A 16,606-nucleotide genomic window follows, 5' to 3' on the forward strand; every position below is an offset into this window, starting at 1 on the left:
TTTAGTGTAATTATTTTTCATAGCCTCAATATTATTCATCAGAGTACTGAACTACAAGAGGAAAATTGCTGTTTTAAGACCAAGAGGTGAAGCAACACTTTTCAGAATAATTCACAGCCAAAATGATCATTGTTAACGACTGGAATCAGCAATTATGATGAAAAAATGATTGCAGATGCGTTTTCTGATACGAACCCCAGGGGTATTACATAACATACAATAAATAAATTACACGGACATTTTCAATGTGAAGTGAAGCATTAACAAATTCTACTACAGCCTGTGATCTAGGACTGTTTTAATTTTAAAATAGATTTTATTTATCAAGAAAACTGAGAATATTCTGACAGTCTAAATTCCTTTAAGGGACATTGGAAACTCAAACATTGCTCGTCACTAATTATCAGATGTTCATGGGAAGACCTCTGGAAAAAATTGTAACATTGCAAAATGTAATGGCTATATATTTTTTTATCAGTCCAGTGTTGTGTTTGGAGTTTTAGATTAGACTACATGGTAAATACATAAAGATGACATAAAAACTGAATCTCTGCTGCATCAAGAATAATAAGACTTTTTTTTACCCCAATGCTGTAGTTTACAGCAATCATTTCCCAGAGAAACATATCACTTCAAAATATTTTGTTTCGGAAACCATTGTTTGAAAAAAATATTTGCAGCTGCTAATAGTTTTACATTGATGAAGAAGTAAATTAAACAATTCTAAATAATTCTGTCCAAAGAAGGTTTATACTTTTTAATTGGCTATATGTATTTTATAATTTGAAATCATTCTTATTTCTCATGAAAATGATTACTTTCTGGCTCAACGTCCTTTTTGTGTTTTATGATATTTAAGTATTAATGGACTGCTGTCTGCAGTGCACCCAAGAATTGATGGCAGCTTAGTTGGCTGAAATGAAACAGTCAAAGGCATAGGGCAAGTGGAATAGCAGTTGGTTTGATTTGTTTTAAGGCTTACACTGATTTTCTGATTTTTCAGTAAGTTTTAAATATTGTTGCCTTTGTTAGAACTGTGATTAGGAAATGGCTTTGGTGATGCTCACAAACCTCCGAGCTATTTTGGACTCCTGCATCTTAAAGTGTTAACTGGGGGAGCGTTCGGTCAAGCTGGTCTTCTCTCAGTTAGAATTTAAATTTGCCATGCTGCTTTAAGTCAGAGAGAACACAGGAATTTTGATGATTTGCCTGAATATATGCTAGCTTGGCTTGTGAGTATTAAATTCAGGCTTTGTTCAGAATTTGGTGAATTCACAACCCCAAACCTGACATGCAGTGTTTATACTGGTGCAGTTAGTTCTATTGGAAAACTTGAATTACATCTTTATTTTAATGGCTATACCAGCAGAGATAACATACATTGAAACTGACTGTTGTCTGGCTGAGGGATATAAAATGCTGGAAATGCACTGCAAGTCAGTCAATATTTGAAAAAAGAAAAGTTAACTAATATTTCAGGTGGGACCCACGAACATAAGTTAATGAATCAATAGGTGCAGGAGTAGGCCATTCGGCCCTTCGAGTCAGCCATGATCACATTGAATGGCGGTGCTGGCTCGAAAGGCCGAATGGTCTACTCCTGCACCTATTGTCTATTAAACACAACGAATAAGCTATGAGCTCTGAACTGCAAAAGTCTATATTATTATTTGTTATTTATTGAGCTTTTTTCCCGTTATATACAATGTTTACATATTCACATATTCTGTTGTGCTGCAGCAAGTAAGAATTTCATTGTCCCGTTTGGGACATATAACAATAAAACACTCTTGACTCTTGAGGAATTCATACTGCATGGCAGTACTATCATGGAAGATCACGAATACTAAATATTTTGGCCATCTACATAATACTATTTGCCTTGTATCTTGCATATTAAGAGTCGGACTAATTGCCACTTAAATATAGCAACTATCTGATTCACCATCTACTCTGGCTGTGTGTTCCAGACATCAACCACTCCTTGTGTGCTAAAATAAAACAACGTACCTGTTAGATCCCTTTTAAAACCCTACTGCCTTAAACCTATGTAATCGTGTTTTTGACTATCTATGCTATCTGTTGTCATAATCTTGCACACTTCGATCAGGTCATTCCTCACATCAGCTTTTCCAATCTCCCCATATCTAAAGTCCTCCTTCATTTTACGTTCAGACTTCCTGGAGGTTGTTGCATAACTAATATTTGTACTTAATTGTTTTCATCTGACAACTATTCTGTTTTCTTAAATAGTTGCTTCATAGTTTAGGTGATGATGGTGTAACCTCTCCAATTTTCGATGTTATGTTTATCCATAATACTCTTCGATTACCCATCAAGTGTAGTTAATCTGCAACACAGATTATTCAAAATTTGCCAACTGCTGATGGCATTGCACTTGAGATGTCCAGACTAATGGCCCTGTCCCACGGTACGAGTTCATTCCAAGAGCTCTTCCGAGTTTAAAAAAAATCAAACTTGTGCTAAGAACGGAGAATGAATGTAGCGGGTACTTCGGAGCTCGGGGACGTCTCTTAGCGGCTCGTAACGCTAATGGCAGGTACTCGGGGAGACTTGCTAATGGCAGGTAAGCTCGGGAAGACTCGTGAAGATTTTTCAACATGTTGAAAAATGTCCACAAGAGCCCCGAGTACTGATGAGCGGCCATTACCGTATATCTCCGAGATCGAATCAGGGCAAACTCGGGAGGGCTCTTGGAATGAACTCGTACCATGGGACAGGGCCATAAGCCTTTGTGCAAAGGGATTAGAGGGTAGGATTAATTTGATTGGGATATGTGATCTCATTTTGAAACATAGAAACATAGAAAAATAGATGCAGGAGTTGGCCATTTGGCCCTTCGAGCCAGCACCGCCATCCAATATGATCATGGCTGATCATCTAAAATCAGTACCCCGTTCCTGCTTTTCGCCATATTCCTTTAGCCCTAAGAGCTAAATCTAACTCTCTCTTGAAAACATCCAGTGAAATGGCCACCATTGCCTTCTGTTGCAGAGAATTCCACAGATTCACAACTCTCTGGGTGAAGAAGGTTTTCCTCATCTCAGTCCTAAATGGCCCACCCCATAATTCTTAAACAGTGACCCCTGGTTCTAGACTCCTCTAATATTGGAATAATTTTCCGGCATCTAGCCTGACCAATCCTTTAAGAATTTTATATGTTTCTATAAGATCCCCCTCATCCTTCTAAATTCCAGTGAATACAAGCCCAGTCGACCCATTCTATCATCATATATCAGTCGCGCCTTCCTGGGAATTAACCTGGTGAACCTACGCTGCACTCCCTCAATAGCAAGATTGTCTTTCCTCAAATTAGGAGACCAAAATTGCACACAACAGGGCCCAGTACAAATGCAGTAGGACCTCCTTGCTCCTAAACTCAAATCCTCTTGCAATGAAGGCCAACATTTCATTAGCTTTCTTCACTGCCTGCTGTACCTGAATGCTTACTTTCAGTGACTGATGAACAAGCACACCCAGGTCTAGTTGTACCTCCCCTTTTCGTAATCTGACACCATTCAGATAATAATCCGCCTTCTAGTTCTTGCCACCAAAGTGGATAACCTCACATTTTTTCCACATTATACTGCATCTTCCCACTCACTCAACCTATCCAAGTTACCCTGCAGCCTCATAGCATCTTCCTCGCAGCTCACACTGCCACCTGCTTCATCTGCAAACTTGGAGATGTCACATTTAATTCCCTCATCTAAATCGTTAATATATATTGTAAATAACTGGGGTCCCAGCACCGAGCCTTGCGGCACCCCACTAGTCACTACCCGCCATTCTGAAAAAGACCCTTTAATTCCTACTCTTTGATTCCTGTCTGCCAACCAGTGCTCTATCAATACCCCCAATACAATGTGCTCTAATATTGCACACTAATCTCTTGTGTGGGACCTTGTCAAAGGCTTTTTGAAAGTCCCGATGACCACATCCACTGGCTCTCCCTTATCCGTTCTACTTGTTACATCCTCAAAAAATTCCAGAAGATTAGTTAAGCATGATTTCCCCATCATAAATCCATGCGGACTTTGACCGATCCTGTTACTGCTTTCCAAATGCGCTGCTATAACATCTTGAACATTCGACTCCAGCATCTTCCCGACTACCGATGTATGGCTAACTGGACTATAATTCCCTGTTTTCTCTCTCCTTCCTTTCGTAAAAAGTGGGGTTACATTGGCTATCCTCCAGTCCACAGGAACCTGTCAAGAGAACATTGGAAAATTATCACCAATGCATCCACGATTTCAAGGGCCACCTAGATAATATATTCAGTTATTTACATAAAAAAATTACGACCACATTTACAATGTAAACTTTCGGTGTTCTAATTTAATGACACTTTTCAGCCAATGACGGTGAGAATATTGTATGTTGTGGGGGTGTGGATGTGGTGGGTAGCAATAGGCTTAGTTCCCTGTCAAATGGGGAATTAAAACCAGTATGGACTTGCAATCTACCATTGTTATCTCTTTTTTCAAAAGAAAGCAAGCCTCGAATCTACAATCTGTTTTACAGGATTGTCCATCTACTTCTCACCAAAGTACCTTCTACTCCTCACCAAATTCTTGAATGTGTTGAATGCTGAACTCCTTGCTTGAACCTTCTCAAGCAGATATCATCTCTGTACTAAAAGTCACTAATAACACTGATTGTCAACTTTTCGCATCATTTTCAGTCTGACTCCAGCCTCTCATATGTATGACTACATTATCCTCCTCCAATGTCTCATCATGATCATCCTGCTGGCAGAGACTGCACTTGCTCGGGGTTTCATTTTTTCTAATACATTCATAGCCAGAGTATCATCAGTAAAGGTTTCTCTTCCTGTGCCCTTTGGTGTCTCTCGGGGCGTTCTCCTGGGCCTCCTCCCAATTCTCATGTGGTGTTTTCATCTGAGAACATGACATCTGATTCCAGTGTACAAGGATAATACCCAGCTGCATCTCATCATCACTTCATCCCTCCACTAATTGTCAAACTACTTCACCACATCTAGTGCCGGATGAACAGAATTTTCCACCAACTAAATTTTGGGAACTAAAGACGTCACTTTGATCCTCAGCACAAACTAGGCTCTCTAATCCCTCTCCTTGACAATTGTCTAATACTGAACCAAATCCCTTGCAATCTCAGTATCTTAAATCAAAATAGAACATGCTGGAAATGCTCAGCAGGTCAGGCCATACACCTCAAGTATTTCATTCTGAAATAGGTTTTTATACAATTATTATGGCATCCTGATTCCACCTCCATGACGCACGTTTATTTTTAATATAGTTTAGAGATACATTGTAGAAACAGGCCCTTCGGCCCACCGAGTCCGTGCCGACCAACGATCTCTGCACACTAACGCTATCCTACACACATTAGGGCCAATTTACAATTATACCAAACCAATTAACCTATAAACCTGTACGTCTTTAGAGTGTGGGGGTAAACTGGAGATCCTTGAGAAAACTCACGCTGGTCACGGGGAGAACGTACAAACTCCATACAGACAAGCACCCATGATCAGGATTGAACCTGGGTCTCTAGCACTGTCAGGCAGCAATGCTACCACTGCACTGCGCTGCTGTGCCGCCAACTGTTGGTCCTTACCACATCTGCAGTTGCAAATTATTTGTGCCTTTGTTACCTCTAGATCTAATTATTCCCATACACTTATGGTCACCCTCATCCATTCTGCCCTCCATAAACTTGAGGTTGTCTAAGAGTCTATGGAAAGGCGGGGGGAGCAAGAAAATGCTAGTGTAGTTAAGGATGCAGTTTGCGCCTAAATTATTGATTATTCCTAAAGCAGTAAATGTTGCTTGATAGCATGAAGTCAAGTTTGATTGTCACCATTACAAACACACAGGGTTTTTTTTGTAGTGATGGATTTGGAATGACTTGACTTTTCCAGTCTCTGAACTGTATATTCCCAGTTTGTTTCTTATGTGTGCTTAGCAGTGCCCTGATGAAAGCAGGTTTACCCTTATTCCTCTTGATGCATAAAATACCTATTTGCTTAAAAATATTATGCTATTATTGAATTATGAATCAATCAATTCCAATGTTTTTTAATATTCATGCGAATATGGCATTGAAGTGTGACCCAGATTATGGGTTGTGATAGGCAGAATGCATGTTAGGCACTTTCTGTTTGATGATAACCATGATAAATGGCATGCATCTCACTTTTGAAAGGTGCTCTATATGATTATAGGACAGAAACATAATGCAGTATATATGGGTATACTATATTTTCAAAAGCTTTTTGCTCTATTTCATTATTGCTGACAGCCTCAAAAACTGTGCCACAATTTGATAAATTTCTGCAATCTATGACAAACTTTTTGTTGTGTTTTTCCAACCTATTATTAACAGTAAAACATATATTTAAAATGTTATATTTAACGCATAAAGTAACAAAATGCATTTTTGTCAAGGATTGATTCATGTCACTGGGTGGATTTTCAATTGATTTCTTACTGGTTTTTTTCTCATTGCTCTAGCTGAAATGGAGACCATGTCTGAATTGTCTATTTCACAGCCAGGAACAAATCATGTAAACTTTGGAACACAAACACTTCCTAGGAATGGTACTGATCTGCCCCAGCCACCGTCACCTGCTCAACTTCCCCACAGTGGCCAGCCAACTACCAGGCCCCAGCTTTCTAATTTGCATCCTGGACTTGTCTCTGCACCTCTTAGTCCACAGCTGGTGAACCAGCAGCTGGTTATGGCCCAGATATTAAACCAACAATTTGCTGTCAATAGACTTCTGGCACAGCAGTCCCTTAATCAGCAATACCTAAATCACCCTCCGGTCAACCGATCAATGACTAAACCATTAGAACAACAGACTTCATCAAATGCTGAAGTGTCTACCGAAATCTACCAGTGGGTTCGCGATGAATTGAAGCGAGCTGGCATCTCCCAAGCAGTGTTTGCTCGTGTGGCTTTCAACCGAACTCAGGTAAAACAAAACATCTCTTCATTTTGTGCACTGGGCAAAACTTCAAAATAGTGGGTGGGACCATTTCACGAGTCTGCATCATTAAGGGCCTGTCCCACTTGGGCAGTCACTTACACGACAGGCCGACAGTGACTGACGCGCGATGGTCCCGCGAGAGTCGCGCGTGTCATCATGCGTCCGCACAGCCATCTGGAGCACGTGACATCATTTGAAGATGGACACAAAATGCAGGAGTAACTCAGCGGGACCAGCAGCATCTCTGCAGGGAAGGAATGGATCATGTTTCGGGTCGAGACTCTTCTTCAGTCTGAAAGAAGGGTCTTGACCCGAAACGTCACCCATTCCTTCTCTCCAGAGATGCTGCCAGTCCCACTGAGTTACTCCAGCATTTTGTGTCCATCTTCAATCTTCTTGGCCCCACTGGGAGTAGGAGTGGGTGCGGATCCGGATCAGCAACGGCCGTGAGCCCCAGGCTGAGTTCAACGATCACTTGCCTGGTTCTGCTGCTATTGGAGGTGAGACGTTGCGCCGCGCCAGGCCGGTGGAGTGCAAAGATTTTGTTCAGGGTGAAATCCACACTCCTCCACGCTCCTCCACACCACTCCATGCGCCCGTCCCCGCGGTACCCACACATTAGCAGGTCGCGTAAATGGCGGGCGAAAGACAACCAAGTGGGACAGGCCCTTTAGAGCATTTTATTTTGTTGTGTTGATGATGCTGAGAAGCTCTTTGTTTTGCCAATGGCTTTGGTATACCACAGCCCTTAGCAATGTTATAGATATTGTAGTCAACAAAATATTTGAATCAATACATTTGTTTTTAAACTTGTGTACTGATTCAGATTTTTTGTACTGAATCAGTATATAAATTGCACATAAATAAATGTTCTTCTGAATATTGACAGAAATAATTGATATATTGCCTGTAAGAATTTTCCTATTTAAAGAGCTGAATGTTTATTTCACAGTTTTTGCTATTTAATATAACCCATCCGTAGCCACTTATACAATAAACAAAAGGATTTATGAATCTTTTTTGGCTATTCTATTGATGCTGCACAGAATTCACAAACTCTGTTTATAGGATACTCCCACAAGATCAGCTAAACATGTGTATTATATTTCTCATTTACTGGATAACGTGACATTTTGGTTGTGGTTATTTTAAATCAAAAGGCTTCAACTAGACATGGCGCTGCTCTTGTAATCTAGGCATATTTCAAATGAGGTGAATGTGTCTTAAAGAGAAATTTATTGTTTTATATTTGGTTTTCAACTTGCCAGGAAAACATTTTGGTGAAAAACTGTCCTCGTAAATTAGTGTGGGTTTCTATGGATGCTTGGGTTTTCTCCCAAATCCCAAGAATGTGAGGTCTGGTAGGTTTTTGGCCACTGTAAATTGCTACTAATGTGAAAGTGAATGGAAGAATCGTGGGATGAACCAAGTTGATGGGTATGTGGGGAGAATAAAATGGGTTTGGATAAGATTCATGTAAAATGGGTGTCAAATGGTCATTGTAGACATGATGGGCTAAATGTCCCACTGTATCTATTTATTACTCTCTTGACGATGTACTTACTGGCTATGCTTTAAATTTGAGAAACTTAAAAAAAATAAAGCGGCCGGGGATGTTTATTTCGTCTTGTGGAGTAAAATGTTTTAGATCATAAGTGTTAGGAGTATAATTAGGCCACTTGGTCCATTGTCTACTACACCATTCAGTCATAGCTGATCTATCTCCCACCTAACCCCATTATTCTGCCTTCCCCCCATAACCTCTGACACTGTACTAATCAAGAATCTATCTATCTCTGCCTTAAATATATCCACTGACTTTGCCTCCACAGCCTTCTGTGGCAAAGAATTCCGCAGATTCACAACCCTCTGACTAAAGAAATTCCTCCTCAACTTCCTAAAAGAATGTCCTTTAATTCTGAGGCTATGACCCCTAATCCTAGACTCTCCCACTAGTGGAAACATCCTCTCCACATCCAAGCCTTTTATTATTCTGTACGTTTCAATAAGGTCATTCATTCGTCTAAACTCCAGCGAGTATAGGCCCAGTGCCATCAAATGCTCTGATTTAAAATTTGATTAAGCATTTTCTTAGCCTTGTCTAAAATTTTTTTTTTTCAAGGATGTTACCTTAATATCCAGAGAATTGCTAAAGGATAACGTTAAATTATGTCTTAAAAAATGACAGGCTGTAATATAAATGTTGATTTAAAACATTTCAACATAAGACCCTGAAATTTCACATGGGATTTTCTTCCCCCAGTTCCTCACAGCTTCCGCCTCGTCCCCATAAGGAGGTTGTAGGGATTTTGTGCAAATAACTTTGCGAGCTCTGTAGTTTCCTTATTATAGTTGAAACCCTATGCTCCCTGTGATAAATATGTAGGGAAGTCTCAAGAGGCAGTTTCACCTAAGGTATATATCAGTTTCACCAGTGTATATCTTTACTGGGATTGTTGTCCAGTAGACTTAGTGGGGTGAGGTTTGTTAGATTCCACCACTGGTTTCCAAGATGCTTTATACCCCACAAGGAGCGCACGGTCATAGTCAGCATGGATTTACGAAGGGGAAATCACGCTTGACGAATCTTCTGGAATTTTTTGAAGATGTAACTAGGAAAATGGGCATGGGAGAGCCAGTGGATGTAGTGTACCTGGACTTTCAGAAAGCATTTGATAAGGTCCCTCATAGGAGATTAGTGGGCAAAATTAAGGCACATGGTATTTGGGGGTAGAGTGCTGACATGGATAGAGAAGTGGTTGGCAGACAGGAAACAATGAGTGGGGATTAACGGGTCCCTTTCAGAATGGCAGGCAGTGACTAGTGGGGTACCGCAAGGCTCGGTGCTCGGACCGCAGATATTTACAATATACATCAATGATTTAGATGAAGGGATTCAAAGTAACATTAGCAAATTTGCAGATGACACAAAGCTGGGTGGCAGTGTGAACTGTGAGGAGGATGCTATGAGAATGCAGGGTGACTTGGACAGGTTGGGGGAGTGGGCAGATGCATGGCAGATGAAGTTTAATGTGGATAAATGTGAGGTTATCCACTTTGGTAGCAAAAACAGGAAGGCAGATTACTATCTAAATGGCGTCAAGTTGGGAAAAGGGGAAGTACAACGGGATCTGGGGGTCCTTTTACATCAATCTATGAAAGTAAGCATGCAGGTACAGCAGGCAGTGAAGAAAGTGAATGGCATGTTGGCCTTTATAATATAGGAGCAAAGACGTCCTTCTGCAGTTGTAAAGAGCCCTAGTGAGACCACACCTGGAGTATTATGTGCAGTTTTGGTCTGCTAATTTGTGGAAGGACATTCTTGCTATTGAGGGAGTGCAGCGTAGGTTTATAAGGTTAATTCCCGGGATGGCGGGACTGTCATATGCTGAGAGAATGGAGTAGCTGGGCTTGTACACTCTGGAGTTTAGAAGGATGAGAGGGAATCTCATTGAAACATATAAGATTGTTAAGGGCTTAGACACGCTAGAGGCATGAAACGTGTTCCCGATGTTGGGGGAGTCCAGAACCAGGGGCCACAGTTTAAGAATAAGGCGTAAGCCATTTAGAACGGAGACAAGGAACCACTTTTTCTCACAGAGAGTGGTGAGTCTGTGGAAGTCTCTGCCTCAGAGGGCGGTGGAGGCGGGTTCTCTGGATGCTTTCAAGAGAGAACTAGATAGGGCTCTTAAAATAGCGGAGTCAGGGGATATGGGGAGAAGGCAGGAAAGGGGTACTGATTGGGGATGATCAGTCATGATCACAGGCTCAAAGGGCTACTCCTGCACCTATTGTCTATTGTCTATTGTCAAATCAAAGAATAATAATTTTTATCAAATAGAATTTGGTTCCAACTGTCCTGAGCACCTATTCCCTACAATTTGGAGTCAATAGGCAACCTGATGCTAATGGTGCAAGTACCTACCTGCCACTTAATAAACGTGTATCCTCCCATTCATTACGAAAGTCACAATGACACAAAACTGACAGTAAATAGAAGGCTAAATACTAACCATCATGTCATAATTATGCTAAGAAGCCTTGGTCAAAAATATTTGCTAAACGCACTAAATTCACTGAAGCTGTGTCAATTTGAAGTGACTTTAGTCAGTAAATGTGTCCCTTGTTATATATTGAAAGGACAGTGTAGACCTGTCACTTTCAAAACTACTTTCCAAATATTTTACACTAGCGAGGCAGTTCTGTATGTAAACTACTATATATGCATGAAGAATGTTGTATTGTATGGGCTGATTATTTTTGCATTTCTAAAAGTCATCATGGATATTCACATTTATCTGCATTTAAGCAGGGCTGCCAACTCGCGCTTTGAGCGTGAGAATCACGCATTTGAACAAATTCTCGCGCTGATCACAAATTTCTCACGCTCTGTCATGAGAAATTCTGTGATCAACGAAAATTTCAAAACTCAGATTAACTGCGTGGGCCGCGGGTGTTGGAGAGCCGGGGCTGAGGGAGGGATGGAAGCAGAACCAGCGGCGGGGACAGATGCAGGTTGCCGGTGCTGGTGAGTGTTTGCCGGGTTGGTGAGTGTTTGACGGGCTGGCAACTGTTTGCGGGGATGGTGAGTCGCTTGCTGCAGCTCCGGCTATGGAACAGCCTCAGTGCAAGAGTCCCGGGTCGTCAGAGGCGTTGGAAAGCGTTGCACTGCTGCCGTGAGAGTCTCTGTGCCGAGACTCAAAGGGAGGCAGAGAGAGAGGGGCAGGAGACAGGGAGACAGGGGGGAGAGAGAGGGAGGGGGGGGAGAGAGATGGAGGGAGAGGAGGGGGAGAGGGAGGGTGGAGAGGGAGAGGTGGAGGGAGAGAGGGAGAGAGAGAGAGAGGGAGGGGAGAGAGAGAGAGAGAGAGAGAGAGAGAGAGAGAGAGAGAGAGGGGAGAGGGAGAGAGAGAGAGAGAGAGAGAGAGAGAGAGAGAGAGAGAGAGAGAGAGAGAGAGAGAGAGAGAAAGGGGAGGGGAGAGAGAGAAAGAGAGGGGAGAGAGAGCAAGAGGTGGGAGGGAGAAATGGGGGGAGAGAATGGGGAGTGAGGAGAGAGTGTGGGAGAGAGCGAGATGGAGGGAGAGAGAGGGGGAGATGGAGAGGGAGGGAAAGGGAGAGGGGGGAAGAGAGGGTGGAGAGAGAGAGGGGAGAGAGAAGAAAGGGTGAGAGGGAGGGAGAGAGGACAGAGGAAGGGGGGGAGAGGGGACGAGAGAGAAGGGGAGAGTGAGGTGGGATGAAGAGAGAGAGGGGGAGAGAGGGGAGGGGGGAGAGAGAGGGAAATAGAGGAGAGAGAGGGGGGTGAGAGAGGGGGGAGAGGGGGGAGAGGGAGAGAGGGAAGAGAATGGAGAGAGAAGAGAGAGGGTGGGAGGAGGGAGGGGAGAGGGGGATAGAGAGGCAGGGCTGCCAACTCCCATGCATTGAGCGTGAGAATCATGCATTTCACCAAATTCTCACGCTGATCACAAATTTCTCTCGCTCTGTCGTGAGAAATTTTGTGATCAACGAAAATTTCAAAACTAATATCAACTGCATGGGCTGCGGGTGTTGGAAGCAGAAGCAGTGGCGGGGACAGATGCGGACGGGGAGCGGGGTTGGCGAGGTGTTTTTGGGCTGGCGAGTCGCTCACTGCAGCTCCGGCCATGGAGCAGCCTCAGTGCAAGAGTCCCGGGCCATCAGGGCGTCAGAAGCGTTGCGCTGCTGCCGTGAGAGTTTCTGTGCCAAATTTGCCCAGGTGACCAACATGGATCAGGCTGCAGCTCGATGCATCCTGGAGGACAACCAGTGGCTGCTGGAAGTAAGTACCAAGCACTGGGTAGAAACGGTGGAAGACAGTGGATTTCAAATGGGGGTGGTTGGAGAAAGCATCCTGCTTGCCTGATAGATTTTCACTTACTGTAATTGCAGGTAAAATGTTCCCGATATTGGGGGAGTTCAGAACACGGCGTCGCAGTTTAAGAATAAAGGGTGGGCCAGTTAGGACCGAGATTAGGACAAACTTTCTTCACGCAGAGAGTTGTGAATCTGTGGAATTTTCTGCTACAGAAAGCAGTGCAGGCCAATTCACTGGATGTTTTCAAGAGAGAGTTACATTTAGCTAACGAAATCAAGGGATATGGGGAAAAAACTGGAAAGAGGTACTGATTTTAGATGAATAGCCATGATCATATTGAATGGCAGTGCTGACTCGAAGGGCCGATGGCCTATTCCTGCACCTATTTTCTATGTTTCTATACTTGAGTATATGGCAATAAAACTCGATAATTTGATTTTGAAGCATTCATGCATGGTGGAGATATAATGTAGTCATAGAGTGATACAGTGTGAAAACAGGCCCTTCGGCGCAACTTGCCCACACCCGCCATAAAGTCCCGGCTACGCTACCTGCTTTTTGGTTCATACCTCCAAACCTGTCCTATCCATGTATCAGTCTAACTGTTTCTTAAATGTTGGGATGGTCCCTGCCTCAACTACCTCCTCTGGCAGCTTGTTCCATATACCCACCACCCTTTTGTGTGGAAAACGTTACCCCATAAAAAGTTACCTCTTAAAAATGTCACACAAAAAAAATTGAAATCATACTTCTACAAGGCACTAAAACATGATTTTAATACATCAAATTTCAAAATGTCCCTACCATGGGAGGGGGAACACCCCACTTCCACACCCTCTCCCCACTCGGTTGCTCCACGCCCTCACCGGGTACCCCCAAGGCCAGTGAACAGTGATCGCTCAGCCTCCCCACTTACAAAAACGCTCCGCGGCCCCTGGTTCAGACGGAGAGCACTGCCAGATGTGAGCGGAGAATTGAGAGCAGTTGTCCGTGATGTCTGGATTCCAATGCTTAGCGCTTCGTGTTTCGGAGTTGGCTAATGTTATTGATTTGTAATTAGCCTGATTTGTAATTAGTTGACAAAATCTTAATTTATTAATCCGGAATATCCAGGGGGACGGGATAAGAGTAATATTAAAATGACATGCAAAGTGTCAGGCTGTCTGTCGCAACATACAGCCCTGATGACCCATTATTTCCTTCAGTTAAATATTGGGAAGGTAGCACTATTGTCATTTGCCACTCAGTTATTATGTTTGTTTACCTCACTGACTATTTGTAATTCCTTTGACAGTTTGAATAGAAATGTCCCCAATCTTGTTGTTTTATTAATTGAACACGTAGATGAACATCCTCAATGAGTGTAATCAGATGGAAACTGATTCAGATGCGATATTTAAGAGCTTGTTCAAAGAAGGGGCATATTTTAAAGGAGTGACAGTGATACTTGCAGGGGAATGTGTGAGGAGATTATTATTGTCTTTAGTTTTAGCTTGAACCAGGACATCTGAAGATTCAAAGTTTAATATAGTAATTGTGCTGATACTGACCCCAACCAACCACGTAATGAATATCATCCATTCCGTAGGTTTTACTTTTATGATGCCATTTAAACTTCACTTGGATTTCAATCACTTCAATGTAAAAGTAATTGGGAATGGGGAGCATTGGAACAAAAAATTGCCCTTGGTACATATTAACTGTAATGTAATAATGTATGCATGTTGGTAGGTGCAATTAAAACAAAGATCTTTTTTTATCATTGTTGTGTTATGAATACCACAGAAAATATTATGTACTCTCAAGATCACATTTAATAGAATAATATTGCTTAAATATATAGTTATTGGACTTTGCATTTCGGAAAAGTCCCAGCTGAGAGGAAGACAGCAAAATACTGAAAATATTGGGGGTGAAAATGACTTCAGGACAGTTTGTTACAAAAATGAAAGAAATAGACAATAGGTGCAGGAGTAGGCCATTCGGCCCTTAGAGCCAGCACAGCCATTCAATGTAATCATGGCTGATCATCCCCAATCAGTACCCCGTTCCTGCCTTCTCCCTGTATCCCCTGACTCCGCTATTTTTAAGAGCCCTATCTAGCTCTCTCTTTAAAGCATCCAGAGAACCTGCCTCCACCGCCCTCTGAGGCAGAGAATTCCACAGACTCACCACTCTATATGAGAAAAAGTGTTTCCTCGTCTCCGTTCTAAATGGCTTACTCCTTATTCTTAAACTGTGGCCCCTGGTTCTGGACTCCCCCAACATCGGGAACATGTTTCCTGCCTCTAGCGTGTCCAAGCCCTAAACAAATGGTAACAGAATACTTATACAGCTGAGTGAGTATAATTTTATGGATGAGAAATTGTGTTCAACCAATTGATGACTTCTTTGACAAGGTACCTAGCATGTTAGATGACAAGGAAGCCAATGAATGTAGCAAATTTTGTTATCCATATGTGAAGTGCCCCATAAAGGATTACTGCATTAGATAAGCAACTGTGGGCTTGAACGTAATAGTGCAGGAGAACTGTGGGCTTGAACGTAATAGGTTAAGTCCAGGGGGTCAGATATGGGGCTTTATGTGTGGGCCAGATATATTGTCAGTGCAAAGGGGCTAGGAGCTGTTAATGACAAAATGATAATATTGGCCATTTGGGCAAAACTGGTTTGTACCAGCCATCTATGTTGATGACTTGGTTTCCTTTAAAATGATTATCATGTATTCGTTGTTTTAAATGATACATGCTGTATTGTTTGTAGGAAATGGTTTTTGCATTGTTTTTTGTTGAATGGCTGGTGATGTAGTCAACAAAGGCAAAAATATCCTGTTAATGAGTTAGTGAATCTGTTGAGTATCTGAAAAATAGCAGTGTATATCTTCAAATGCAGGGTAGAGAAAAGACTTTGCCTTCCATCACAGTGAGGAGGAGATTCACTGTGATGGATGTTTCTGTAAATTGAATTGTGGGTTTCTTGTAGGAAATTGTCTTTGTTTGTATGGCTGTGGAAACAGAGTTTCTTTTGAGCCTCACTGACGTTCAAATTACATGTAATACATATTGTATTGTATTGTATATTGTATTGTATTGTTAACAGCATTCTGACAAATTTGGCAATGACAAAGGTAGAAGGAAAACTTTAATTCACTTAAGTAAGATTATTTTCTAACCACTACATCCAAATATTCAGTACACTTTCCTAACTTTGAAGGCATCAGGTATAGCTCTCCCCAGCAATCACACCATCTGGGCTGTCTGTGTTACAATTTGCAGAACCCATAGAGGGACCGCATTGAGTGACAGCCAGAGCCTTAGGAGCATTGCCAGCTGCATGAGAGAATATGGGCTCATTTGGGTGGCACAGTGGCAGAGCAGTAGAGTTGCTGCCTTACAGTGCCAGTAACCCTGGTTCGATCCTGACTACTGGTGCTGTCTGTACAGAGTTTGTACTTTGTTCCTGTGGCCACGTGGGTTTTCCCTCGTTGCTCCGGTTTCATCCCCCACTCCAAAGATGTACAGGTTTGTAGATTAATTGGCTTCAGTAAAACAAAAAAGTAAATTGCCTTTAGCGTGTAGGATAGTGCTAAGTGTACGGGGATCGCTAGTTGGGGCGGATTCGGTGGGCCGAAGGGTGTGTTTCTGTTCTGTATCTCTAAAATCTAAATTAAATGAAGCCATTCCCAGCACACACGGTACTCTGACAGCAGAAAAGTTTCTTTGTCATGTGTGGAGCATATATCGGGTGATTGGAAATACTTGTGGGATCGTGGC

General features: G+C 42.3%; 1 protein-coding gene across 9 annotated transcripts in view; it reads left to right on the forward strand.

The window, feature by feature from the left end:
* Window positions 1-16,606, forward strand: part of LOC129709864 (DNA-binding protein SATB1-like) — a 167,891-nt gene that overhangs the window by 59,627 nt on the left and 91,658 nt on the right. For all 9 annotated transcript variants that reach the window (XM_055656500.1, XM_055656526.1, XM_055656556.1 and 6 more), the window contains one exon: window positions 6,528-6,991. In XM_055656500.1, coding sequence (XP_055512475.1) covers window positions 6,528-6,991 — 464 coding nt within the window. The remainder of the gene's footprint in view (window positions 1-6,527; window positions 6,992-16,606) is intronic.

This window comes from Leucoraja erinacea, chromosome 2, assembly GCF_028641065.1.
Source record: "Leucoraja erinacea ecotype New England chromosome 2, Leri_hhj_1, whole genome shotgun sequence".
Classification (NCBI taxonomy): Eukaryota; Metazoa; Chordata; class Chondrichthyes; order Rajiformes; family Rajidae; genus Leucoraja; species Leucoraja erinaceus.